The sequence below is a fragment of the Solea solea genome, chromosome 6, assembly GCF_958295425.1.
Source record: "Solea solea chromosome 6, fSolSol10.1, whole genome shotgun sequence".
In the NCBI taxonomy this organism is placed as follows: domain Eukaryota; kingdom Metazoa; phylum Chordata; class Actinopteri; order Pleuronectiformes; family Soleidae; genus Solea; species Solea solea.
In genome coordinates, this window is record NC_081139.1 from 25,323,674 (window position 1) to 25,351,271 (window position 27,598).

General features: G+C 42.8%; 2 protein-coding genes across 4 annotated transcripts in view; one reads left to right on the forward strand and one right to left on the reverse strand.

The window, feature by feature from the left end:
- The first annotated feature begins 3,498 nt into the window (after positions 1–3,498).
- Positions 3,499–4,800, forward strand: id1 (inhibitor of DNA binding 1, HLH protein). The gene is made up of 2 exons (XM_058630582.1): positions 3,499–3,996; positions 4,213–4,800. Exons 1-2 carry the CDS (start codon positions 3,634–3,636, stop codon positions 4,246–4,248), a joined length of 399 nt encoding a protein of 132 aa, XP_058486565.1. The 5' UTR covers positions 3,499–3,633; the 3' UTR covers positions 4,249–4,800.
- Positions 4,801–7,651: 2,851 nt separating this feature from the next.
- The window catches only part of ncoa3 (nuclear receptor coactivator 3), a 40,332-nt gene continuing 20,385 nt past the window's right edge, over positions 7,652–27,598 (reverse strand). Inside the window, exons 2-23 of one of the 3 annotated variants that reach the window (XM_058631509.1) lie at positions 26,900–26,967; positions 22,967–23,071; positions 22,538–22,698; positions 20,613–20,713; positions 20,317–20,491; positions 19,991–20,182; positions 19,696–19,782; positions 18,931–19,074; positions 18,269–18,416; positions 17,635–18,161; positions 16,557–17,524; positions 16,342–16,465; positions 15,797–16,102; positions 15,073–15,279; positions 14,382–14,499; positions 13,807–13,969; positions 12,463–12,825; positions 12,181–12,375; positions 11,816–12,080; positions 10,663–10,846; positions 10,365–10,563; positions 7,652–9,406 (exon numbers count right to left, since the gene is read on the reverse strand). In XM_058631509.1, coding sequence (XP_058487492.1) covers positions 9,395–9,406; positions 10,365–10,563; positions 10,663–10,846; positions 11,816–12,080; positions 12,181–12,375; positions 12,463–12,825; positions 13,807–13,969; positions 14,382–14,499; positions 15,073–15,279; positions 15,797–16,102; positions 16,342–16,465; positions 16,557–17,524; positions 17,635–18,161; positions 18,269–18,416; positions 18,931–19,074; positions 19,696–19,782; positions 19,991–20,182; positions 20,317–20,491; positions 20,613–20,713; positions 22,538–22,698; positions 22,967–23,052 — 4,725 coding nt within the window. In that variant the 5' untranslated portion in view covers positions 23,053–23,071; positions 26,900–26,967 and the 3' untranslated portion in view covers positions 7,652–9,394. Of the gene's footprint in view, positions 9,407–10,364; positions 10,564–10,662; positions 10,847–11,815; positions 12,081–12,180; positions 12,376–12,462; positions 12,826–13,797; positions 13,970–14,381; positions 14,500–15,072; positions 15,280–15,796; positions 16,103–16,341; positions 16,466–16,556; positions 17,525–17,634; positions 18,162–18,268; positions 18,417–18,930; positions 19,075–19,695; positions 19,783–19,990; positions 20,183–20,316; positions 20,492–20,612; positions 20,714–22,537; positions 22,699–22,966; positions 23,072–26,899; positions 26,968–27,598 lie in introns of all 3 variants that reach the window. The other 2 variants (XM_058631507.1, XM_058631508.1) reach the window with 2 other exon arrangements.

Sequence of the window (27,598 nt, forward strand, 5' to 3'; positions counted from 1 at the left end):
TTTCCACAGCGATAGAGAGGGTGTGTGTTAGCTAATCCGTTTCCCTTCCACCGAATGGAACAATTTATCCTGAAAATGCTACGGGGAAGTGGTTTGAATCCAAGATACATGATGTCCTGAAAGACAGAGACAGCAGCAGCAGCAGCAGCAGCAGCAGCAGCGTGTCTGTGTGTAAATGCAACACCACTGAGTGACAATGGACTGTAAAATGAATGACGGTGGGAAGAGGAGCTGTAAGTGGAGAGGGCACTGCCACTCTGTCAGTTAAAATCAGGAGCTAATATGTTTCACTTTTCTTTCCCCTCCTCTGCCTCATCCCTCTGTCTCTCCCCTCTCTCTCTCTGTCTCTCCCCTCTCTCTCTCTCCCCTCGCCTTGATGTGCTGTAAACAGGCTAAAAAGGGCCCAGCTGTGTGGAGTTATTGTTGGTGTCAGTAGGAAGTGCTGATAGCTTTTGCAGCTGAACAAAAGCTGGATGAGGGGAGTGGAGGGGCGCTCCAGACACTGTGGCTCCAGCCTAGATTCTCTCCCACAATCCCTGCACCGCACTCCCATTGTTCTAACCACCCGGCCCTCCCTCCGCCCTCCCTCCGCCCTGTCAGCTGCGACCTAGGACAGAGGGCAAAAAAAGAAAAGTTTTTTTCTGAAGAAAAAAAGTTTTTATGGGCTACTGCAAAAGCCGGGGGAAACAGTCCCAGTGGTAGTGAAGTGGACGGCAGCGCTGACGCTGTCTTTGGTCTGGTGTCACATCTGTGCACAGACGAGCTGCGGCTCTTTAAACACACTTTACATTCCAATCTCAACTTTAACTTTCCTTCATGATCACGTGCATGCAATTGAAAAGCTATCACTGTCATAAACACCAGGTTATTCAGATATTCTAAATACATTTACTCCAATAGTGACGTTATACACCTTTAACCTACGACCACTTTAACTGAATAGGATTCTATTTTCTTATTTCACAGACAGAAAACAGCTGTATTTATTTCACAGCCACAGATAATAATCACGCTCCACATTCTGAATAAGAACAACTATATATTTGTAAGATGTGATGGCTGTAGAATTAACTTTGTTTTTTTTTTTTTTTTTTTAAAGTAGGTTTTTGAATACAAGTGTTATAGGAAAACTTTTTCTTCTTTCTTTCAAATTTCAAATTAAGGGACGAAGTCGTCTCTGAAAAGCAGAAAACCGACCAAAGCAGACGAGAATGTGCAGTTTTGTCGCGCGCTGTCGTGTTTGCTGTTCTCGGAGTGACCGAGTGTCTCTGACCACAACAATCCGTCCTCAGGTGTTTTTACACCTGGACTTAAAGTGGTCAGGCGCTATACGACTGCAATTCCATCACAGAAAATGCGTTTGAATGCCAGGTGTGTGTCCGGGTCTTTTTCTTGTGTCTGTGCTGTTTACAGTCAGGTGGTTTCACACAAAGACACTAAAGCCTAAAACTATCCCTTTAACATGGATTTGTATTTTAAAATGTAAATAAGTAGTAAAGTAGTCAATAGGTAAATCATTATTAAACCCTAATGAGTAAATTATTTTATTTCTGTTCTTGTTGTTTTATTTAATCTTTAACTTAAATTCAGTTTCATTTGTAAAGAACTTTCCAGGAGAGCAGTGAAGGCGCGCTGTGTGTAGGAATGCAGCAGTTACTTTAGTTCAGTGTAAACAACATCCTCCTCCTCCTCCTCCTCCTCCTCCTCCTGTGTGTGTGTGTGTGTGTGCGTGTGTGTGTGTGACAGTGGCTGCTCCACAGGTGCGCTGGGCGGTGACCTTAACCCGCTGCGGTCACGTGATAAATGAAGCACGAGAAGCACCGGAGCCGGTTTGTTCTCAGGACTCCGCTGCGCCGCGCAGGTGAAGAGCGTCGGAGTGCGAGCTCTCTTGTTTGACGTCTCCATGGAGACCGCCCGAGCGGCGCCAGGCTGACAGGCGTCAAGGCTCGCATGAATGGGTGACGTCACCGCGCTGGCGCCTGCCAGTCTGCTTAGGCTTGTTTGGACAATCTGGGGGGAAGATTCAGAGCGGAGCGCGCGCGCGCACACACACACACGCACGCACGCGCGCGGGGCTGAGCACACACTGCTGCAGAAACATGTGAAGGAATCCGTGAAGCTGCTGCTGCTGCTGCTGCTGCTGCTGCACAGAGAAACATTGAGAGAGAGAAACTGTGTGTGTGTGTGTGTGTGAGAGAGTTACAAAGCAGGAAGCTGTGGTGATGAAAAGATTCAACAGTCTGTTCTCACATGAACATGTCATCAGTGTGATCATGTGATAAACACAATAACCTGCTTATCCCTCCAACTCTATACCATACTATATGGGGAACTGGGGGTGCCCATGAGCAAGGCATCCTCTACTGCTGTGTGTCCAAATATACTTCATTGTAATTCTAGAAATAATTACTCCATTAAAGTTCAACTATTATTATTATTATTAGTGATAAAGGGAAATTATTCAGACAATTTTTTTATTTCTAGAAACAATGACATTATATTATCACTTCTCCACGTTTGATAGCAATATTACAAACGTGAGTCTCTAGCGATACTGAGATGAGTCATTTTAGACATTTTAAACTATGAACACGCTAACAACACATTTGTTAGTCACAAGCTATTTTAAAGACATCATTCTCCAAATGTGAAACAAATATTATTCTCCCATAAAGAAGAAATAAACAGCCAACAACATGACTCAGCTAAAAATGCTGTTGACACTTTAATAGTTTGTGCATATTGAGAAGCATGTGATATACAGGATTTATGGATTGTATCACATTTAACATTTTTCTCTCTCTCGTAGCTGATACTGAGTATAGTATCAGCTCATCCCTACTAAAATAGAAGCAGGCTTACTTACTTACTTAAGAAACATTTGGATGTATAAGTATGAGAATTTCACCTCCAACACGTTTTTTTCATTTAATATTAAGTTGCTTCCCTGTTTTCCCTCCATGAAATGTCTTTGTTCACCACTTCACAAGTTCATACACAGTGAAACTTTTCCCACACGTGTTTGGGTTTGGTTTCCCGTGTGTGTGTGTGTGTGATCAATTGATTTACTTTACTGTCTCCATCCACATCTGCAGTGTCATCAACAATGAGAGGCAAATCTAGGCCACTGTGTGAGCCTCATTATCATCAGCCATTCATCCTTTTATTCCTGTTCCATCATCCCACACACATTCTCACAGTTGACACTCAGGCAGCCATTCACTGTCCCCAGGCAATCTACACCTGCAGAGTCCCCAAGCCATGGACAGCTGGATTCCCACATATCAGCCATAAAAGACACACATTTGTTTCCATTTGTAACGCCATCCCTCAAACAGATTGTAAATCCCGATAACCGGGCGAGTCCTGTCATTGGCTGAGAGCGCAGCTGTGGACCCGCCCATTAAGACAAACGCAGCCGTGTCAGTGGCCCAGCGGTTTCAAACAGGAGGGCTCGGACACGCCCCCTGCGCCTGCTCTGCTATAAACAGGCCGAGGTTACTCCATGCGGTTGTTGCGAACTGTCAACATTGACTTACTCACACCTGAGAGAGGAGTAGGAGTAAACGCCTGATCACTGAAACATCCTCCTTCACGTCTATTTCTTGGAAACTACTCGACACACTAATCAACATGAAGGTTCACGGATCTACCTGCGCCCTGAAGAGCAAAGTCGGCGATGACGACATGGTGCGCTGCCTGTCCGAACAGAGCCTCGCCATCTCCAAGTGCAAGATCCCGCTGCTGGACGAGCAGATGAACGTGTTCCTGCAGGACATGAACAGCTGCTACAGCAAGCTCAAAGAGCTGGTGCCCACGCTGCCCACCAACAAGAAGGCCAGCAAGGTGGAGATCCTGCAGCACGTCATCGACTACATCTGGGACCTGCAGGTCGAGCTGGACGAGCCTGAGAAGAGCCGCCAGCATTCCGTCAGCGGCGGCGCCCGCACACCGCTGACCACACTGAACGCAGAACTGGCCGGCATCACAGTAGAGGTAATTATCTTCAATCCTATCATATGACATAATATGTCTCTGTGTTACTGAGGTGCACGCACTTTAATAACGTACGCTCTGATTGTGAAAACACGTGCGTAAAAGCTGTCAGCTCCGTGCGTAATAGCTGATTTTACGCAACGGTTTGCATGCGATCACTGTGTGTGTGTGTGTGATTCTAGTGTATTAATCCTCCTCTTGTCTTGTGTTTTACAGAACGGGTGCTCAGATGACAGGATAATGTGTCGTTAAGAACTCGGGGAGCATCGCTCCGTGATTCTACTGTGAGCAGCACCAAGAACGAACAAGGCTTCCTGATGTGACTTCTCCACCACATCGACAGAACAACCTTGAACTGTGTAGGGACGTTTCAAACTCCCAAATGCTAGAATTAAAAAAAGCGCTGCGTGGATGTTTGTCCTGTAGCGAGGATCTCTCTGCCATCAACGGCTCTCGATTCATCCGAGGGTCCAGAGAGAAGAGGAGCGCGCGGCGGTGTCCAGACAGAGACAGGGTTAGTCAGGGGGACCAAGACAAAGTTCAGTGCAGCCAGCGTCCGCTTGTTGCTTCTAGAGTTTCTAAAAGAAAGTGAAAGTTTCTGTTAACACTCTTGTGTCTTGTGTTTAAAAAACCTTGTAGAATATTCAGAATTTTTGTATGAAAAGACGAAAAAGTAAAAATTCTCAGATTCCTGAGCAACAAACTGTATTGTATATTACAATGAGTCATTATGTGAAGATATTGTTTTCTTACAATGTACCATGTGTATGTGTTTTTTATTAAAACAAGACAATTATTTTTGAACAGTGTGTCACTGAGTATCTGTCTGACAATGAAACATTGAGTCTTAAAAATCACGTGTGTGTGTGTGTGTGTGTGTGTGTGTGGGGGGGGGGGGGGGGGTCACTTATGGGATGTAGTGTTATCACAGTTCCTCTGTGACCAGGTTACCGTGAGTGTGAAGTGGCTGAGAAGCTGTAAAGTTGTTCAGGTAACATAAAACCAAAGCTGCTGTCCAACACATTTGGAGCCTGTTAAACTGCTCATTTGCTTCTGTGTGGATCATTAACAGATCATGTTACCAAAGGTCACCAACTCTTAACATCTTGACAAGTAAAAATCTCAAATAAAGTTTACAAACTTCTTTTATTTTTTAACTTCAGATGATGTTTTTTTGTGATGAGAAAACTCACTGACAAAGAAAAAGGTGAAAAAAAAGGGAAATGAGGAAAAACAATAACAATGAAATAAATAAGATAAAAGTTAGTTTCACTCCATAAAAGCTGCATTTAAAAGTGCTGTTTCAATATGTTCTGTTGTAAATCAGCCGTGCTGCAGTGTCCTCCGGCACCGCAGGGGTTAAATTGCTTTGGCGAAGCGATTCGTTAGAAGATTTATTCTGTCTCCCTGGTGCAATGTTTTTCCCAATTCCCTGCGGTGCGATGCGCACAGCTGCAGCCCCGGCGTGGCCAGTGTGTGATTGTGTTTGTGTGATAGCTTTGTGCCAAGGGCAGGGGAGGGCGGCGGGGCCCAGACTGAGCGGCGCCTCGGCACACCTGGGGAAGTTCAGGTTAAATAGCTCCACATTCCTCAACACACAGCTGATTGAAACATTAACAAACAGTAATCCACGGGCCAGGCCGCAGATGGGCCGGGAAACAAGCCAACTCTCTCTCTCTCTCTCTCTGTGTGTCGAACAGAGGGAGGGAGGGAGAGAGAAAGAGGGAGGGAGGGAGAGAGAGCTGCTCACTGTTACCCATTCTCACAGTACACTCTCATATATATGTATCTATGTACTGTATGTGTATGTATATATCTATATATATATATATATAGATAAATACATACAGTATACATATATATATACAATAACATTTTTTTTTTACAAAAACAGAGTTTCCGAAATGCTTTCACAGACCAGATTAATGAAAGACAAACACAACAAGAAATATATATCAATATCAATAATATTAAAAAAATAAAACAAAAAAAACAAAAATATATTAGCGTAAATGGAACAATTACAAATAAATGTTTAGCCGTGTAAAAATCATAATTAATTTCACTCATTACAAGTATTTATTCAGTCTCTGGTGTTTTCCTCATGGCTCATTGTTGAGGTGCATTATGGGATGTTATATATATATACATACACACATATATACACACACACACACACACACACACACAGTGGAGTGTGTTCTCCTTTTATCATCTATTGTTCTGTCCATCACTATAACACACAATCAGAGCTGCATCTCGTCGTTAATGTTCATCATTCCATAGAACTGATGCTATTTGAATCCATCAGTGCTACTCACTTGTGCTGAGTGCGCCCTCCAGTGTCCGTGACGTACACTGCAGCACTTTGGGTGGGAGGCAAGTGAGAGAGAAGGCATAAGCGGACAACAGCGCCCCGCTGTGGTAACAACGACAGTGAGCTACAGCATGAACGCGTTCAGACGGTCTAACCAAAGCCTAATCCCCGAACTAAACCATAACCAGTAACTTCAGCACTAGTCAAATCTTAGCCCAGAAGTGAGGTTCTGTCTCATTAAGACCAGGTTTTGCTCTCCATGAAGACTTATGTGACCACATTTCTTTACTGATTTTACACACGATCATCTAAACAAAAAAATAAAAAGTCTGCAGCAGTTATATCCAATAACAGGATTTAAGCACATGCTGTAATAAATGCTTCAGAATCTACACTCACTGAAACGTGTCATTGGCAGAAATCTGCATTTTACTTGCATCAACTGTGAATACTGAAGGATTTTTTATTTAATTTTTAATTTTTTAACCTGTCCTGCCCAGTACCTAGGACATGTAATATGGTCGACTGCATGCCTTGTGGTGTCGGACAGGTATGCTATGCGCAGGGCGAGTCTGTGATACTCGGAACTGCAGTATTTTTATTTATTTATTTATTTAATGATTATGTGGTGTGGGCAGCCGGACCGGACAAGGGGACAGGGAGTGGACAAACAAGGGGAGTAAGAGGGAGAGAGGGATAGTAATAGTTATTATGGGTTAGTAACAGTAAACAATTGAAATTATATGAAATAGACAGAAGATACTGGACAAAACAAAACATAAACAGTATTAGACTGACATTAGTGTGTTAGTAACAGGTTAATAACATTAAACAGTTGAAATCATTTAGCACACACTGAACATGCTTGGTAAAACAAAACATAGACAATGTCATTCAGGTACAGTTTCTATAGTAAATGACCACATCAAGAGAGGGTGTCTGGGCTTACAACAGCTATATCAGTTTACTCTATCTTAAGCACACATATCAGTGTATATGTGCAGGGAATGTCATTAGATGTGGTTGGAATCTGGGTAGGGGACTGGGCCAATGCCGGGCCAATGCCGATCCACGCGCCTCGGGCCATTTTTAGGAAAAGGATGACGGACTTTGCATAAGAACTTTCTTTTAGATTAGAATACTAGACAGGGAGCAATATTACTGTGTGATATTATTCAGTGACAAGAATATTCCGTCTAAACATGTATATGATCAGTCTTTCATTCATTAATAAACTAATAAACGGAGGAGTGTGCTACACAGGCTTATATTCACAGTTTGCATGCATCACTGCTCATAACCAGGGTCAGTGTATATTCAGAGAAGCGGAGGCAGGAGTGTTTAAATATAAATTTGTATTTACATTAATATCAACAACAAAGAGAAAAATCTGTAATATACATCCTGTAAAACGACAGCTTATCTTACCTTCACACAGAGAAAAACTCAAACAAACCAAAACCATCTCATCCCTCATGTTGTGCTTCATTCAAACTGTACAAAGTTCCTTTTTCCCCAAAGTAACAAAATCTGCTCATTAAATGGAGTCGTTTACAGAAAAATAGAAGCGATATTGATATGTTTTTAAGTGGATTTCATTCTCTTGCACAGCAAAAACATGCGTTGTTTTCTCCTCTGATGTAAAAACGTGTCTGCTGTGGAGTTGGAACCTTCCACTTCTCCTTTTACTGCACTGCTCACACACATACACGTACAGTCCACCGTATGCAATTACACATCCATATGTACCCATTTACCATCCGAATAATATAAATGCATATCATAAAAAATTTACACTCAAACTATACAGAGAGGTGGAAAAATATCTTTGGATTGCGCGTTTTGAAAAGGTAGATTCAGCGAGTGGAGATTATGTGAAGAACGGACAAAACTGAGGGGAGAGAGAAATCTGTCAGGAGCAGGTTTGTCACTGAAGTGAAACACACACACACACACACACACACACACACACACACACACACGTCCATGACTTCAGATAGCCATTATGTCAACTACCCCAAACCCTTAAACATAGCGTCACTTTAAAATGTAATCTTTACATAATGGGGACTTGCTTTTTCCTCATAATGTAACACACACACATTTCATCCAATTATCAATTTAACATCATGGACAGACCAGTAAGAATTCATCTCCATCACTTTTCCTATGATAGTTTTGACAGTGTGAGGGCTCAAACCTTTAAGTCATAAAAAGTGCCTTACTAAAACATGACTCTTCAGGAAATAAAAAACAAAAACAAAAAAAAACAACAGCATTGAGAAAATGACTGAGAAGGGAAGGAAAACCCAAACATGCCCGAAACATCTGCCAAAAAGGCAAAAACTAACAAACAGAACCGAACACATCTGTCATGACCTGTGGAACACAAACACACTGTGTGCAAAAACAGGCCTTTGAGAGCACGTCTGATATACGTCGTAGATTTACAGTTCATGTTCACAGAGGACACTGGAGACGTCTAATACTGCACAGTACCGTGTGTTTGCTGATAACAGGGTGACAGACACTCAAAAATATCCACGCAATAATTATTGCTCCAATCTGCATGACATAGAAAACTGTGCCGAGCTTCTAATGACTTCAAGAATGAGGCGCATCCGAAAAAAAGAAAAGAAAAAAAAAAACTTTTTGTGAAGGCATTGAATCTCTAGTAAAGGGTTGATGACGAAGAAATATTGCATCAATCTTGATTTTCCACACAGGAGCCTCTGGGTAAAGTGCGGTCACAGCCTGTTGTACCATCATCCCAAACTGCAGCCGGACTGTGACACTGAATACTGTTGGACAGCTGCGGCTCAGTCATGTCTCTCACTCACACACTCACACACTCACACACACACACACTCACTTTGTGTTTGTGCATAATCATAATCGACTTGTGACGTTTCAGTTGGAGATGAAACCTGATGCATGCGTGTCCTCACAGCCCACTTCCTTCTGGATGAGCAGTACATTTGAGTCTCTTGCACCGCTTGTGTGTGTGTGTGTGTGTGTGTGTGTAGTCCCAGCTGTTCTGCTACAGTTGAAAGGCGTCACTTCCTGCCACAGGTCCTCTCCTCAACAATACTTCTGCAGAGACAGAACAACAGTAGAAATGTAACATTTTCCTTTAAAATGTACAGCGTGAAACATGTAGCAAGGGTTTATGAGCAGAAATGAAGTATGTTTGTTGAACAGTAACCCTGATTTAAAATAAACAAGGGTCATGCTCTATATGCAGGCCACCATCTTGTGCTACCGTGTTTCTACAGCAGCAAATGTGTCCGGTGCCTCCTCAGCATCCACCTTCACATCTTTCTCGCACTAATTGAAACGCATCACCTGACCGATCATGTACCGCACAAGCCTGAGCTCGAGCCCGGCCCGAGCCTGTGTAAAATGATAGAAATTCAGATTAAGAAGATTTCTAGTGGGACTGTGCTTAATGAAAAGCTTCTCTAGCTCCCGGAGTTATGCCCAAATTAGTTGGTTTCACAGCCGACTGTAATTATCCTGCTTGTGTTTCATATTTTAAGTTTAAACTGTTGTTTTTTTGTTGTTTTTTTCCCTTTTATTGTTTGGGCTGACCCGGTTCTGGAGAGACTGCAATTTCGATCCCAACTCATGTCCTAATGTGTGTTGGAATGACAATAAAGAATCTTGAATCAGAATCACTCCCAGGTCAAATCACTCTGCAATGCATTTGGGTTTTTATTGGATTCAACTGTGACATGACCTGGGTCAACGTGCTCATTTCTTTTTCATTTTGGCAGGTATTCAAATTCTTCCTTCATTTCTGGTGCAACACTCTGAGGCACATACAGTATATCTACCAGTTATTGTAATTCATTTTCCTGTAAATGGCTTTATATTCACTAAGGTTTTGATAGAATAGGTGTTTGCCATTTCCACACACCATTGTACAGAGTTAAGATGAGGTTGAGATCAGGTTTCTCAGCTCTTTTCTGACAGAAGGTGCAAAGAGCATGTGTTGCTGTATCCTAATGCACCGCCATCTCGTGGAATAAGGTGTCAAAGTACTACCAACCTGATCAGGTCCCATTGGCATTCTACCCATTCCCATGGGGTTCATGCCCATGTGGCCCTGCATCTGTCCTGGCATTTGTCCCATCTGTCCTGCGGCGGCCCCACTGACTGGACCCAGCCCACCCATGGGGCTGTTCATCATCATGGGTCCAAACTGGCCCTGGTTGCCTTGCTGAGGGTACTGCTGCTGCGAGTATGAACTGGAAGACGGGAACAAATGAAAGTAGAAATGGTCAAGTTTTGAGTATTTTGCTAAACTGGTGCCAAGTTGTTTCTCAGAGAGGTTTGATGGTGGTTACTTGTTGCGTGGCATTCCTCCTTGCGGCCAGGCCTTCGTGTCTCCGCTCGAGTACATGGGTCCTCCCTGTGGGTTTCCTTGCATCATGGTGTTCTGAGGAGGGCCACCCATTCGTCCTTGCATCATATTTCCTGGTGGGCTGCTACCTGGAGCCATGAATGATGGGTCCCCCTGCTGGCTCATCCCTGCAAGTACAACAACAAGTACAGCCTTTGTGTTTAGTGTAGTTTAGCAAGGAAATGTCTAAAATCTCTGTGTGGTGTATTTAGCGACAGCACTGCTGAAAGCCGGCAATCGCTGGCGGCGGGCCGAATGCAATCATTCTTTTTGGCACAAGCTCGGGTCGGGTGGTTGTGTGATTCTTGCCGCTCTTCTGTCTCACACACACACACACACACACTCTCCTATGTTCTGCGCCGCACTCACTCAGCGCCACTGCTTTTAAACTCTCAACTGCAGAGGGGCTTCCACCTCCACTGAGTCGCATCACGTCAAAGGTGCTTCGTATCGGATCATTTATTTGCGGCGTGAATCGAGATTTTTTTTTAACGATTTATCATGCAACCACAATTTCAATCATGTAAAAAAAAAATACGAAAATGAAATATTCAAGTCTTTACTTCATAAATAGTGTGTCCCTGAATGAGTGTACACTTTACACAGCAGAGGACCAATATTTTCAATTCACAAATCTGCTCTGTAGTACTAATTTAAACTCCTGCTAGATTATGTTGGCAAGCTAAAGATACGTTAGTCAAAAGTAATGGGACAAAAAAATGGTGATTAAAAAGCACTTCCAATAAGTTAATTAGTCAATCTATATTATCGTTTCATGTGAGTGACTTGAAAACTTGAAATCTAGATCACCAACATAAAGTCCTTGTGATTTACCTTTTAATGTGCCACAGTGGGGAGCTGCACCTTTCACTTATTATGATCTAATTTGTACTGAATTATTTTTCACAAACAAAATCTGTATCCTAAAGTGGTGGGCCAGAGACAACATGGTACGATATTGTCACGACATTTATGTAGCAGCAGTCAGTCACTGTGACCTGAGAGCAGTTATAGTGGAACACACTAACTGGTAGCTGATTTGTCTTTACTGTGTGAAGCAATGACACAGGAAACGAGCTCTGTTTCAGTCAACTCACCATAGTTGCCTCCATAGTTGAAGCCCTGCTGCCCAGGTTGGTTTAAGACAGGACTGACCATGGGGCTGTCCATGCCTCCCGGTGCAGTGACGTTTGGAGGAGGGCTGAAGGCTCCTGCTGCTCCCTGCCCCTGCTGCTGCTGCTGCTGCTGCTGCTGTTGTTGTTGCTGCTGCTGCATCAGCATCATCATCCGCTGCCTCTTCATCTGCATGGTCATCATCTCTCGGCTGCGCTGAGCCATCATCTGGGCGTTCAGGAAACCAGGCTGTGGAAAAACATCAATATTTTGACCTTGACACTGCAGTTGCTAAATGTGACAAGTAAATGCACACTATAGTGGACGTGAAGAAGTGCTCTCTACACACCTGAGTCCCCATGCCTGCAGGCTGCATGCCAGGCTGAATGCCAGGCTGCATGCCAGGCTGCATGCCAGGCTGCAAACCAGGCTGCATGCCAGGCTGCATGCCAGGCTGCATGCCAGGCTGCAAGCCTGGACGCATGGGAGGATTTCCTCCAGGGGCATTTTCCATCTTTATGCCTTGTCGGGTTTGGTTCATAAACTGCCAGATACGAGAAGACAATGTGTTATTTTGATGTTTATTACTGAAATCGAAATTCTATCAAACCATAAGGTGTTTGGTGATCACCTGCTGCCCTTGCAGTCTCTGCTGTAGCTGCAGTCGGAGGGGATTTGCAGCCATCATACGCGGTCTCATCATGTTTGCACGGGGGTTGCCCATACCCCCCATGCCAGGGAAGGCCCCTGTTTGACCCATCTGATTCATCATAGGGTTGAAGCCTCCTGGAGACTGGCCTTGCATTGCGTTGTTGCTGTACCCAGCTTGCATGCCCATGGAAGGGGGACCTGGGGGACCTGGGGGTCCGGGGTAACCCTGGCCATACATAGATTTTGGGTCCATGGCTATGGAGGACTCCGGCCGTGGGAAAGGCTCCGAGGATGGGCGCTGACTCTGTCTTTGCTCCTGGCCCCGCGGTTGACCTTCTGGTCCCTGGTTGTGGAGTACAGTTAGGTTGCATGTAATGCTAGTTTGAACAGAGTAAACCCTTAATGTAACAATAACACTCAGATCAAGTTTTTTGAAATGTGGTTATGTGATCCCATACTGATCCCCCTGCACACAGAACCACAGACTGCTGTACTGTAAACCCACTCACTGTCTATACAGAAAAACAGTGGTTTAACCCACGGGAAGCTAAAACAGCTAGTTGGTGTCACTCCACAGTAATTACACAAAAATAACACATCTGAACTTAAATGACAGAGAAAGCGGTGGATGAACAACTTATATGTGCCACAATGTAAAAATATAATATTACAATATTCTTTATGGACTTGGGAGCAGAAAGTCACTCGTTCAAAAAGGAAAAAGTAAGAAAAAAATGGTGAACATATTGTAAACATTAGGAGACAAGCTTTTTAATTAGAGGCTAAAATCTGGTTTTCCTTGAGTTGCCACTGACAGCCATGTTTTCACTGTGTCTCAAGCTGATTTACGTTCCAGGGATTCTGTGGAGATTCTCCTGCCAGCTCCCTTGTCTAATATGTGATTAATGTGTAAATGTAGCAGGACCTCCTAAACCTGGACTGTTGTGAACACCTCGAAACCACAAACTCCTGAGAATGTCTGGACATGTCTGAAAATGTCTTATGTATATTACCCCATTTCAAAGAACTAGACTTTAATGATAATAATAATAAACTTAAATTTGTACACCACCTTTCACAATAAAAAGGAAAATAAAATTAAAGTCCATGTAATGTAGTCCAAGTAATGTAAATTCATGCAGTGATTTTAGATCATTATAAGGGCTTCTGCTCATTTTGCCTTTCTTATTCCTCACCGACTATTCAAGCAGAAAATAAATAACCAACTTACGTCATACTATTCTGATTTTACACTGTAAAAAGCAGTCACTTAAGTCGCTGTGGACCCTTGGCTCTAACACCAGTGTACCAGTACCTGGCTTACTATTTCAGCGATGCCCAGGGCTCGGTCAATCTCCTGCAGAGCAATGACATCAGCGGTGTTCAGCAGAGAATCCAGTTGGTCCAAAAGCGCTCGCTCATCAGGTGGGCCCTCACTGTTGGCCACAGAGCCCAGTAAATCATCCAGGGGGTGTACAAACGGGTCCCTAAACCAACATAGGACAAACGTGTTGAGTCACGCAGTTCAGATCTGGAATTAACATCAATCCTATGACTATATCAGCACAAGAACACAAATAGCTGAGTGAATCAAAGCTCTACTCGTGCTGCTGTAACATAAAATAAACATTCAAAAAAGAAACCATGTGTTATTACTGTGGCTACACATTAACTACTGTATGGAAGTAAAAAGTGAAACTGCAGCAAGAGAGAGAGATCTTCTGAATGTGTTTTTGTGATCAGAGCAGAAGAAACATTCAGGTGCATTCTAACCAGAAGTTCAATGATAGGACCACTCTGCAGAGGGTCTCCAGGGACATGAGACTATGATTAAACAATAACAATGTCAACTTCTAAATTCAGTCTTAGGTCTAGAGTAGGTTAGAACCAGTAGTTTACATGTTAGAGTTGCTTTGTGGTCTGTCCATTCCCATTGCAGAGTCTGGCCAGGATGGGGACTGTGGTGGTGGTCCGTGTCCACCAAACGGGCTCATCCTCATATTGGATTCATTGGTACCTGCAGATGATTTCACAGAAATTAGATGTATATCTTTTTTTTTCTATTTTGGTCAACACATGTAAGACAATGAAACGACAGGGAACAGTAAGATAAATGGAGATAAATGGAAACAAAACAAAACAACAAACAAGTTATAGACAGAAAAAGTGTAGAAGCACGAGCTTAATACACCCTACCCTTTACATACAAAAAGAAGAATCGGCAGCACTAGGCACACAGAATACAGCTTCATTTGTTCTGGTTTTAATAGTATTTTGTACAGAATGACTTTGTGATTCCAGAACAACCAAACACAGCCTCTTGACATTATGTTAAAATCCCACAACAGACAATGAAAACAAAATAAAACTAAACTAATTTTGAATAATTTCTTTTTAATTTCATTTGGAGTTTCTTTTAAGTTTCTTTTTTAATCAAAGATGTTCATAAATCTAGTTTGGTGTGAGAAAATCAAAGTTTCGTGTGTAGTATGAGACAAAATACTTGGCTTCATCATATTATGCAACAACCATGTTAAGGCAGCAAGCATTCACTAGTTTCAGGTACAACAGAAACATATATGTCACATACCCATATCCATGAGCTGCTGCTGCAACATAGACCTGGTGTTTCCAGGAACACTGTTGGAGCGGTTGATCACCGGTCCTCCCATTGGGCCAGAGCGAGCCATGCCTGGGTGTCCTGGTCCGGCCACAGGGCTGTTCCTCCGCATCCCCCACTCCCCTATTCCTGCCACGGGAGGGCGCTGGGGCATTCCCATACCTCGGCCCATACCTCCTGAATGAAACAAAGATCATTAACATTAAGCATTTGTTGGAGTTTCAGGGCAGATATCAATACCAATAATGACTTTCTAATGAGGCTAATAACAGATATTGACATTAAAAATGTCTGCCAACACTTCGAATTTTACAAACTCCAACACAAAACTTTGTTTAAATGGCTTTAAGGTTCATCCATAATACCAGTTGGTGCAGCAGCTTGAAAGCAGATTGCTACAGCAGAACTTTTTTATTAATATATCAATCAATCAATCAATCAATCAATAATATTGGTGATGGTTAAAATAAAATGCCAATATTGATAATCTGCAAAATGCCTAATCTGCCTGGTCGACCTCTACTGCTTAATGACACAGTGGAAACTGTAATGTGAGCTTATTAAAAGTGGTGAGTTTAATTAATCATCTCAAAAAATATCTAATGTAAAAAAACAAAAACATGCCATCTATTCTATTAAAATCAGATCTATACAGAACGACACTTTGTTAGACGTAACAAAAATAAGAGTTTACTTGGATTTCCCCGTGGTGGACCAACACCGATGCCTCCAGGAAAGCCATTGGATACACCACCAGGTCGGATTGGCACATCCATTTTTTCCTGTTTGACCAACGTGGGACATGGGACGTTCCTTCTCACAGAAAGGCCTCCTCCTCCTCCTACTGCTGCTGCTGCGGCAGCGGCGGCGGCGGCGGCGGCGGCTGCTGCTGCTGCTGCTGCTGCTGCTGCTCCCTCTCCAGCCATGGGTTTGGCATCCATGGACAAGGTTCTTTGATAGACACCATGCTGGCCTAGTGGCACAGGACCTTTCTCTCCTCCTGACAAAAACAAGGTAACAGTGTTTTTGAAGTGTTTTAGGTCTTAATATTTTCTGTTCTGTTACATCAGCAATTTCTTCCTGTTAAAATGGAGTTTATTTTTCTCTCCACCGAGTGAGTGAGTGCTATATAGATTAGATTAAATTGAATAGTAAACAAAGAGACACCAATGTCAATGGCATGACTTATTATTATATTTATATTTTGCTGTATAATTCTTTATTTGACATTTTCCTTACCAATGAAAGTGTCAGGCATATTTCCTTGTTTCCTTCCCACTTCCTTCCCTGCTCTGGAGTCTGGGTCCGGGTAGAAGCCAGAGCTGTTCCTTGGGACACCAAGAATGGTCTCCAGGGTCTCAGTCTGAACAACAGAGAAATAAAAGTGACTGAAAAAGAATGTTTTGAGTATTTTTTTTACTAAATCTAACATCATTTCAGGTGGAAAAACATACCTCATCAGATGGCTCCAGTTTGACCTTTCCATCAATATCTGAGTTAGTGACCCCTGCCCCCTGAGCTGCCCTCCCTTCCAACTCTTCCAGCTTTGGCTTGATATCCCTACTTTCTTTAGAATCATCCTTATTGAGGAGGTAGTGAAGGAGCGCATGAGGCTTCTCTTTCTTAGGGCTGTGCTGCTCTTGTTTTGATTCCGATCCCCTAACTCCGCCAGGGGCCGCAGATCCAGAGTCTGAATTGAAGGTGCTCTTCCCAGTGGCCTCGGCTGTGATGCGAGCCACCTCGTCGGGAGTGTTCCCATTCTGAAGGAGCTTGTGGAGGATCTTGTGCTTTTCCTGAAGTGACTGATTTGATAGATGACCCGTGCCACCAGAGGACGACACAGCACCATGGTTTCCACCTGTAGAGGAGGATACTCCTGTGGAAGAAAAAGGGCTGGTGACGCCCAGTGTTCCGTCTTTATTCTCGGGTGTGGAGGTGGATCCAGAGCTTGGTGTTTGATTGGGGGGTGCCGACTCGTCTGTAGGGGAGGTGAGAAGCTGCAGAAGTTTCTTGTGACATCTGCTATCAGGGACCCTTCGAGTGGATTCGCCCCCTGCTGGGCCCATCTCTCTGCTCACCTGGCTGTCCAGTTTGTCAGGAGGGCCCTCGCTGATAGGGGTGCGAGGGTGCTGCTGCAAGTGCTGATCTCCACCAGCCCCCAAAGAGGTGCCTGGACTCTTGGTGTCAGAGTAGGCCGGGAGGCCTGGTTTGCATGGTCCCCCTGCTGACTGGTTGGTGGAGTTGATGCTTGGGGAGCTGTCAGGTTTGTGTTGTGGGGGAGATGTGAGTGGGGTAGGCATAGGATTGCCAACTCCCTCACTGATGGCTTGGAGGGCGTTCAAAGAACTGCTTGAGAAGGTGGTTCCTCCTCCACCCACTCCAGAGTTACCAGGGTGACTGGAGCTAATGGGGGAGTTCATACCTGCAAACAGACAAACCAAAGTAATGTGAGCAACTCATGAATAAAACAAAAATGAGCAAACATTTGTTTTTGATCTAGTTTTCCTATATGTCAAAATATTTGGTTCATACCACCAGGGGAGAAGGGGCTTGTACCCATCTTGGGGCTTCCTCTGACTCTAGGGGAACCCATGACATTGTGTGGGGGGCCGTTAATCCCTGGACTGGCCTGGGGAGGACTGGTCATTCCCATTCCATACCCTGCACCTCCTGGTCCTCCTCCATGGAACTGACCCATCTGTTGTTGATGTGGGTGCTGCTGGTGATGCATGCTGCGGTGACCCATCTGATTCACTGGACCCATTTGGTTCATTGAGTTCATGGGGTAGTTCACTGAATGCATGGAACTCATTTGATTCATTTGACCCGTGTTGTTCATTTGCTGCATGGGATTCATTTGGTTCATCTGGTTAACGGGGTTCATGCAGTTGCCGCCTACATACGGAGGCATTCCTCTGTGTGGCATGCCGCCCTGTTCAGCCATGCCATAGCCCCGGTTCATACCCATGCCTCCTCCAGGGCCCATGTTCATCTGTTGATTGGGGTTGTTTTGAGGCCTCATGCCTCCACCTTGGTTTCCACGATAATTATTTTGCTCTCTTCAAGAAAATATAAAAAAACAACAATTAAAAACAGAGCAATAGAACGGCTGCACAACTGATTTAAATGATATTCTTGTTGGCTTTAATTGTGAGAGCATTTCTACCTTTGAAGCAAGTGTGTGGACACAAAAGAGTGTGGTTCATTGGGGTTAGGATTTCTGGAGAGGTCACTCCTGGTCTGAGCTGTGACTAGGGTACCATCAGGAAGCGAGAAACGATAGAGTGGAGTTTCTGCATGGCCATTATGGAACGCTAAAGTGAAAAAAATGAAAATAAATCAAACCTCCAAATACAAAAAAGCTGCAGAATATTTCCTAGAGCTGCAACTAACGATGATTTTTTCAACCAATCAAGTAATAGTTTGGTCCATAAAATGACCAGAAAACGTTGAAATTTGTTGGCCAGTGTTTCTCAAACCTCAAAATGAAGATGTTGGGTTTTGACCATTCACTGAAATGATTCAGTTGTAATAATTTATTTAATAATATGGAGCAAAAGAAAAAAAAAATTCACTTTTAAGAAGCTGAAAAATCTGAAAACAAAACACTCAAAAAAATTCATCAATTCATTTAGTAATCAATTAATTACGAATAATCATTGCAGCCCTAGTATTCATTAAGGGTTCGAGCCTTTCATTCACCTAGAAACAACATCTGAACCAACTAAAAAACAAACTAAAAAATGCATCAAATGAGTTGCCCCACCTACTATGTAACCAGTGCAGATGGTTACACAGTAGATTGTAGAGACATACAACATTACATACCTTCTTGATAGTGACGTTTGTAGGACCATGGTTGTCCCTCACTGTGATGGAGGAACATTTGCATGCAGCGCTTTACCAGATCTTCCCAACCTGGGCGCATGGTGGTATGAAGAGAGCTCTGATGTTCAATTTCAATCAGTTTACCTGCAACAGAAGATGCACACAATTCCCTCAGTTTAGTTATATCTTCGTCTGCCGGCTTGTTTTTCAAAATGTATGCATTTGTGTTAACGTTACACTGTTGATACAAACTCAGGGATTATGTTTTACTATAATGGGTCTAAAGGCTTGCACATCCAAACAACGTCAACACTAGTTACAGGGCAGGATCAGATAAAAGATGAAAAACAAAGTGTGCAAATTGTTATTGTTGTACCCACAAAATAAGCTCCGCCTTATTAGCAGCTATCGTCTCTATTCGTCCTAATATAAAAATAAATAAAATAATTTCGAAATGTATTTCCTTAAATAAAATCCAGAAATGAAAAGTAATAACAGTATTCAAAGAATATAATACAGATCATAAACAGCAGATTTTTTTATTTTAGAGTCTATTTACAGTGTATTGTCACTCTCCTTTGAGAATGACAAACAGCCCAAAAGAAAACTCTTCATGCCTCCAGAGAAACAACCTGCGTGCAGCTTTATATCCCAATATATTATTATACTGTATTTCATATATATATTGATTGATTTATTTATTTTAAATCAAATGTCACCAGAGGGGCTCTGTGCAGCCCTATATGTTGCAAAGTGGAAACTTACCAGACAGTTCGTGGCGAGTGCTAAACCTCTCAGTTCTTTCTACTGCAGTAATACGTCGTGCCACACAAATCATACATGACTGCAAATCTGAGGAAAGAGACGATGACATTTTAAATCCACATTGACGAAAAACAAAATACAGCAGCCAAACAAGACATCATGTGTAAACCAATCTTACTTATAGCAGAAATGCTGATCAAATCATAACATCTGCTTTGTTCAATGTAAATGTAGACTGTTGACAACTGTTGTATTCTCTAATTTGACTGAAAATGCTGATAAAAGTGACTTTTACCTTCTCCCTCCTCCATCATTGCCCGGGGCTGAGTCAGAGCAAAACACTGCATGGTCTCATAGCGTTGGCCCCCAGGTCTCTCATCGGACAACCCATTACTCTGACCATGACCAAAGTTCACCAGCATGCGACAGTTGAAGGTGTGACTCTTCTGCCGAGGTGCTTCTCCACCCCACGATGCCCCATTTGGTGCTATTAAAAAAGTAACGTAAAAAATTATTTTGAATGTGTCTGCACCAAGTACCTGTATTCCTCATTATTGAGCGGAACCAAACTAAGGAATTATTTGGAAAAAAGTGATATTGGTGCATGCAGACGTGTCTCACCAATGGACTTGGGTAGATTCTTGTGAAACTCCTCCCTGTCGTCATCATGGATGATCTTGTACACACTGGTGTTGATCAGCTCCTCCTGTTTGTACTGCAGGTACTGGGTCACATTGTCTGACACGAATATGATGCTGCCCTCTCGGTTCACCACAAACAGAAAGCCATCCAAGGCCTACGAACAACAGGGGAATAGAAGAATGCATCTATCACACAGCAAAGCACTGATCCAGCCAATAAAAGAGAAATGAATTGGTGTTGGTCTTTTGCAGATCAGAGATTGTCCCAAAGCTGACCTGCAGGAGCAGCGGTCCCAGATGGTCCTTGTCAATGACCCCTTGACCAGTGGAGGACACATCGGCCTTCTGGACATCATCATCACTACACGAGCTTTTTCCTAATGACAGATGAAGCAAATTGCACTGCTGATGAAGAAAGTTATCATTTTACACGAGTGAAACATGGATTTTACACACTCTATGACTCACTGTGAAAACCTTCTTCCAAACTCCAGGGTTCACACATTTTTACCAGTTCATTTTAAGTTTAACAAAAGTTAGCTACTGTTGTAATTAAAGGACCCAGTAACGAGGCTCTGACTTTAATGCTCTACAGTGTAATATCGTACTTCTTCCGACCACCAGGTGTCAGCACAAGGCATGGAAGCATGGTCAGCATGCCTTTCTATTTTTAAAATAAGCATGTGCTTGATGATTAGTTAAGATACCACTCTGTCTCTACAGCAGGGCCATCTGTGGTGCGAGACTCACAGCAAGATGGCAAATATGTCATAAGGTGGATTTCATTGCATTTCAACACACAACACAATCAAACACTGGAGAAAGACTGGCAAAAAAAAGACAAACAACAAACTGATAACAAAAAAGTGAGGATAAACAAACAAGAAGGGGAAAGCTGTGTTAAATGGACAACAAACAAGACGGAGGGGGGAAAAAACAGTCCCTCCATCATTCCTGTCCTGTAACTATAGCAACCGGGCAGCACAATGCTGTGCCCAGCAATAGCCAGCTGGGACCCTCAGGGGTAGATTTCAGTATGATTGCTCACTCTCTTTTCCTGATCCACTTACCTTCACAGATCTCATCTCAAACAATATCTTCTTTCTAAATATCTAATCACGTCAAATCTGCAATTATTATGAACAGCCTCGGGACACAAGTGTCTCTGATTTTGGAGTCACCAGTGTCAGTCTCCCAGCATACCATAACCACCAAAGATTGGTTTCAATAAATGGCTTTCTTTTTCGCCCAGTAAAAAACAACAAGGCAAAGTGACTGTTGGTCTGAGGCTACATAAAAACCAACGCACATATCATACAAACATACATACAAAAGTTTTCTTGAGATGTTTGAGCTTCTCAAAGGAGAGTGACAATACACTGAAAATATACTCTAAAGATATCAAATCTGTGTACTGTAGATATAATATCGACACTACACTAGGCATGTGTGTGCTGGTGTAAATAGGAAGCCCATTCTCTTCTCTGCAGTTTCCAAAAAAAATACTATCAGTACTAGATCTCGAAGACCCACAGACAACTCGAAGTCTGTGGGTTCGGTTCCCAGCTCCTCTGGTCTACATGCCGATGTGTCCTTGGGCAAGACACTTAACTCCACATTGATCCTGACAGCTGTGCATGGCTGCACATAGATGAGAGTGTGAGTCGATGGCAATACTGCAGTGTAAAGCAGCTTTGACCGGTCATCAAGACTAGAGAAGTATAAATTATAAAAGTACAAAAAAGACCATTTACAAATAATACAAAATGGTGTGAATGCAGATCACTGCATCAAAGTTTTCTTATGTCTCAGTTTCTGCCGTCGACACCAAATGTAGCTGCAGAGCTTTTAATGAAATACAGAGCCAGCATCATTTTTCAAATGTCCGTTTTTAGGGCTCCAAAACACCAGGGCAGTGAGGATGCCAAACATATCTGGAGCAGAATCTGTTTGTCTTTAATCAGAAAATGTAATGTAACAGTGGATGTAGCCTGAATAATGTAGTGGATTCATGTGTCCTGCAGAAGGCTCACTGACATGATTATGCCCAACTCTATTCAATAAGAACATTTTTGGTAAGTAAAGTATGTAACATTGAACATTGAAACCAAACAATGTTCAAACTACATCTTTTCATTTGATGTTTTGCTGCTCATGACCAGGAGTTTACAGTTTGTGTGTGATGTGTAGAGTGGTACTACCTTGCTCTTTGATTTGTCTGATCTGCCTCACAGTCTCCTTGAGGATGGCACATTTGTCAGGCTTGACATTGAAGCTGTCAATGTTGGAGAGGTTGGCAGAGATGAGCTCGGCCAGCTCCTCGATGTACTTGCTCTCCTGTTCCCTCCGACGCTTGTCACACCTGCAGGGGCGCCAAGGGGATTAGATATGTTGCCGTGGCAACCTCACCTCTCTATGCCCCATCCCCATGCAGGCTCTACGGCCGGGTCTCGGAGGCTTCAAGTTGTTTTGCTACCCACAGACGCACGTTTGGAACAGGGAGGTAAGGATATTTACACAGAGCCAGGAAGAAGGAAGAGACCTGATAAACTCACTGACACCAAAAGAGCAGAGGCTGCCAAATGTGGACTGATAACTGCACAATGCATGACAGAATTTACAGCACTTACCCTAAGCCTGGAGTGTCACAGGTGGACAGTTTACGTTTGCGGTCAGAGCACAGCGGCTCCAGCGAGTTGTCTCCTATACCACTCATTTTCAGCACATATCAGCACCTGGAAGAACAAAGCATCATGTCATATATACACACATTAGGTAAAGGTGGTTCAACATGAGGGAATAAACAAAATGGTGTGTTTTTCTATGCTTGCACAGCGTGTGGACAGTAAGGTAGGACTGGGTGATATGGGGAAAAAAAAACATATCATGATGAACGTTTTTATATCATTCAATATCAATATATATAATCGCGATATAAATTAAATCAACCAGGTTGTTTTGTCTGAGCTCATGAAAACTTTTCTTTTGAGATGTTTGAGCTTCTCAAAGGAGAGTGACAATACACTGTAAATAAATAAATGTCAAATAAAAAACAGCTTATTTTTTTAAAGCTTATTTACAAATCCAAAATCTAAGACCATATCTTGTCTCATGAAACATCGATGTAGTTCCCAGCCGTAGCTGTCAGTTATTGATACCAGCACTCTGAAACGTTACGTTTTAATTGTTACAAATAAACACTAAAATAAAAGTCAACAAAATCCCTGACCTCCTGCTGAAGTGTATTATGATGCGCCTAGTGTGTTTGTATTGTGTTTTTATTTGTATTTTTTTGCACTATAAGGAGAAGAAAACCATTTGAAATGTTCCGTCTCATTGTATTTTGTTTTGTACAAAAACATGTTCTATTCAGACAAGATGACCCAGAAAAACTCTTTTTTGCTTTTTATAAATTCAGCCAGCAGTGGCATTACATGCAAATAAGAAAGACACAAATTTTTTTATGGTTTCATACCAAACAAAATACTTCCAGTGTGTATACATTTGTCACAATACACTGTGCATTCTGTCTTTACTTGAACTGTGTATGAAATTGCAAAACTGCTAATCCCCTCAAATCTTTGGCTATTTTTTTGTCCACGGACCGAGCCCAGCTCCTTCCTCATTTCTGCCAGGGAAATGCCCGGGTGATGCCGGCGTAAATGGGCATTCATTTTAGATGTGTTACCGTGAGCAGACTTGACTCGCGTTAAACCGTGCTTGCAGACAGTCTGCGTTTCATTGACAACCTTCGCTCCTTCACTGCCACAGTTGACGATAATAGAGCCACACGGTGGATTTAAAAAGACGACAGTCCCTTGAACATTAGATTTTCCCTGCCACTCGCGATTCTCTGCTGACACCAACGCTGTATTGACGTGTCATTCCTATCATGACAGTTAATTGGGCAGCTGGTGCTGCCTTCATGAACATGGGAAGTCGCATAAAAACACAGTAGTGGACACAATCCAATCAGAATCTATTCATGGAGAACATATATACATTTAATGTACCAAAATATTGCAGTCTACGCCCCCAAACCGAACTGTTTTTTTGCAGTGGAAGAGATGAGCGTTCACTTCTAAATCTAATTATTACAGATTTAGAAGTGTACACTATCCAGTTAGTAAAGCAGCCTTGGTTCCTCCTGAGTGCTTGACAGAAGTGAACGCTCATCTCTTCCACTGCAAGAAGCGACTGATCATGAAGTAGTGATTTGGAGCCTCGGGGGAAATGGGTCATCCTGCGTTCAGTAAGCCTGCCTGACTAGAATGGTACCACACTCTGCCAACAGCAGTGACAACACTCATACACGCTGCATATACAAACAGTTTTGAGTGCACTTTCATGTTCAGACATGTCGCAGTACAATCTGTAAGAGAGACCAGCGAGAGAAGCCATGGCCCAAGGAAGGCACATATTCACCAGTCTGGCTCTTTGTCTGCCTGTGACTGCATAAGCAAAAGAATACACAGTGCTCAAGCTCAGAAGCTATTCAGACAAATCTCCACAGCATTTCTCAGGGACTGGTAAGAATTCTCCCTCTCACACATTCTCTATACTCTGCATTCTCCATTCTGGCCTACATCCATACTTTCTTCCAATAATTTTAACTGCTGTTTCCGCCATACCATGCTCAGACAACCCCTCTCTCTTCTCTCCCCCTCTATCCCAGGGTGTAGCAGAGTGGGGCTAGGGATCCTGCCCTTGTTTTCCTTCTCTGGCACTGCCCTGTGTCTGACCCTCTCAGAGTTCATGATAGAGGAAACCTCTGCAGTCAGTCTCTAAGGTCACGGCTTGTTCCTATTTCCACCCACAAACACACAGACACAAAGCTGTAGCGTGCGGCTGTTTGACCAGATTGTTCTACTACAACTCTGTCCTGGACTTTGGGTCTACGTGTGTGTCTGCGTGTGTGTGTCTGCGTGTGTGTGTGTGTGTGTGTGTGTGTGTGTGAGTACACATGAGTGCTTTTAAACACAGAGTGAGCTCATTCCAGGGTGGAAAACTGTAGAACGGATGAGAACCATTATGCAACCTCCTGCTCCAAAACAGCAGGCTAGGACATGCAGTCCAGTCACCCACCATCACCAATACTACTACTACTACTACTATTAGAAGTGCACTAGGGCTGCAACTAATGACTATTTCAATAGTCGACTAGTTAGATTATGAACTGCACAAAAAAAACAAGAGCTAATTATCGTACCAGTCGAGGTGCGTCTGAATCATCCAAAACCTGTTTCCTCTATAAATGTTCATGCATTGCTGAAGTGGCACCATGGCACACGAGGCTCAGCTTACATTAGGGCTGTCCCTTTTTCCCAAAATGAGTTTGAAAGAATATATAATGACGCAGAAAATATTAGAATTTTAATATTACCCCCCACCACCATCACCCCAATACTCGTGTAACGTCACGGTTTTCTTTCCTTTACAAACAGTTTTAATAATAGTTACATTATTAACAGTGCTGCTAGTCTTAAGGATATTAATCAGTCAGTAGAGAATGATGAAAGAAACACTCTTGACTTGTCGTTCTTTATCTAAAATGTAATAATGTTAGATCCTGTAATGAAACTAATTTTGCTGTCAACTATTAGACAACTAGTCTACTAACAGTTGACAGCTAAAGAGCCCTAAAGAGTACCTAATCTCAGACACACACACACACACACCACACACACAGCAACATAATTCTGCATCGCGTACTTCATGTCAGTCTACATTTCCACACCCCTTTCTAAATCTACCTGTCCCTGTTCGAGCTGATTTTGCCTGCCAGTATAGCCCCCTTCCTTCCTTCCTTCCCTCCCTCCTTCTTGGTTTCTGTCCTAAGGCTCACCTCTGCAGCAGTGGAGAAAGATGACATCAGCCCTCAGTCAGCTTCACATCTTGAAACAGACAAACAGCAGAGCTGGGGGCTGCTGGGACCCAGCTATGCACAGCAAGGTATTATGGTCTCTACACTGGTGAATGTGAGGCAATGTTGAAAACCAGAGTAAATGAGAAAAATGAGTTTTCAACTGTAGGTTTTCATGGATAGATATTAAGAAAACATTTAACAACACAATCTGGTGCGACAGTGTTCTTTAAGGGGCTCACAGACCAATTTTGTGCCCTTAATTGCAGCAGTAGCAAGACAGTCAAACGAGACACAGGTGATTTTCTTCAGAGCTTGTGTTGTTATTAGTCATCATTAAACACCTCTGTGTGAAACACTGGATGGAATCCAATTCCCCTCATTAGTTTGGATATGGTGAAAAACAAAAACAAAAAAAACAACAACTTTGTGCAAAAAAAGAAAACCTGTCCCTGAGGCCTGACTCTAAATGAACCTAAATCAGCTTCATTTAAAAATGCGAAAACAAGCTCACTCCACAAACGGGGTTCACAAACCATCAGGTTCATAAACAACAGCTGCTTATGTGAGGGATTTTACATCTCCAAGTGACACGGACTGAATATTTGGTTGATATGGATTCTCAACTTGGACTGGATCTCTGCAAGTGTTTGTGTGTGTGTGTGTGTGTGTGTGTTACTACATAATACTACATGCTCACCTTGGCCAGTACAAGCCCCAGTCAAGCTCCATTTAGGATGTGGTCTTGTTTTAATGTCGTAACATCTCCTAAAAAACAGAAAGAATAAGTTCATGAACTGTTGCATCCTCTGAATATCTTAACATGACTTGACTTTCTAGCAATCTTACTAAGTGGCATTTTCATGCTTATAAATATTTGCTTTCTCAGAATCTTATGGGAAAAAGGTGATTTCTAAAACTGCACAGGAAGTCACAGCATCCTGTTTGTGTCCTCCCTTCAGCTCATTCCACTGCGTCATCACTTCCCTTTCCTGGATATGTGACCAATAATCCAACCCATTTTTATATACGAAACATCCAGCTAAGTGAAAGTAGAAGAAGTGAGTCATCCATCACAAAACCGAACTGCATTCCACAGTCTTAAATGTTAAACTCGTTTTTTTTAGGCTGGGTTGTTCATGGTTCATAAACCATGTTTATGGTACATAAACATGATTTTGATGACTTTTTCCTCCATCCATTAATCTTCGACCACTTTATCCTTCACATGAGGGTCGATAGGCGGGGTCACACCCTGGACAGATCACCAGTCCATCACACGATATTCATGTGGGTGCCAACTTGGCTCTGACAGAACAGGACAGTGTGAAAATATCCGAACGTTCCAGCAAAAATGAATCAACAGACATTTTATAAAGCTTCGAATAAGTTCGCAAAT

Coding starts and splice junctions, on each gene's coding strand:
- id1 (XM_058630582.1), top strand. CDS start 3,634: ATGAAGGTTCACGGATCTACCTGCGCCCTGAAGAGCAAAGTCGGCGAT. Junction 3,997..4,212: donor TGGCCGGCATCACAGTAGAG/GTAATTATCTTC, acceptor TGTGTTTTACAG/AACGGGTGCTCAGATGACAG.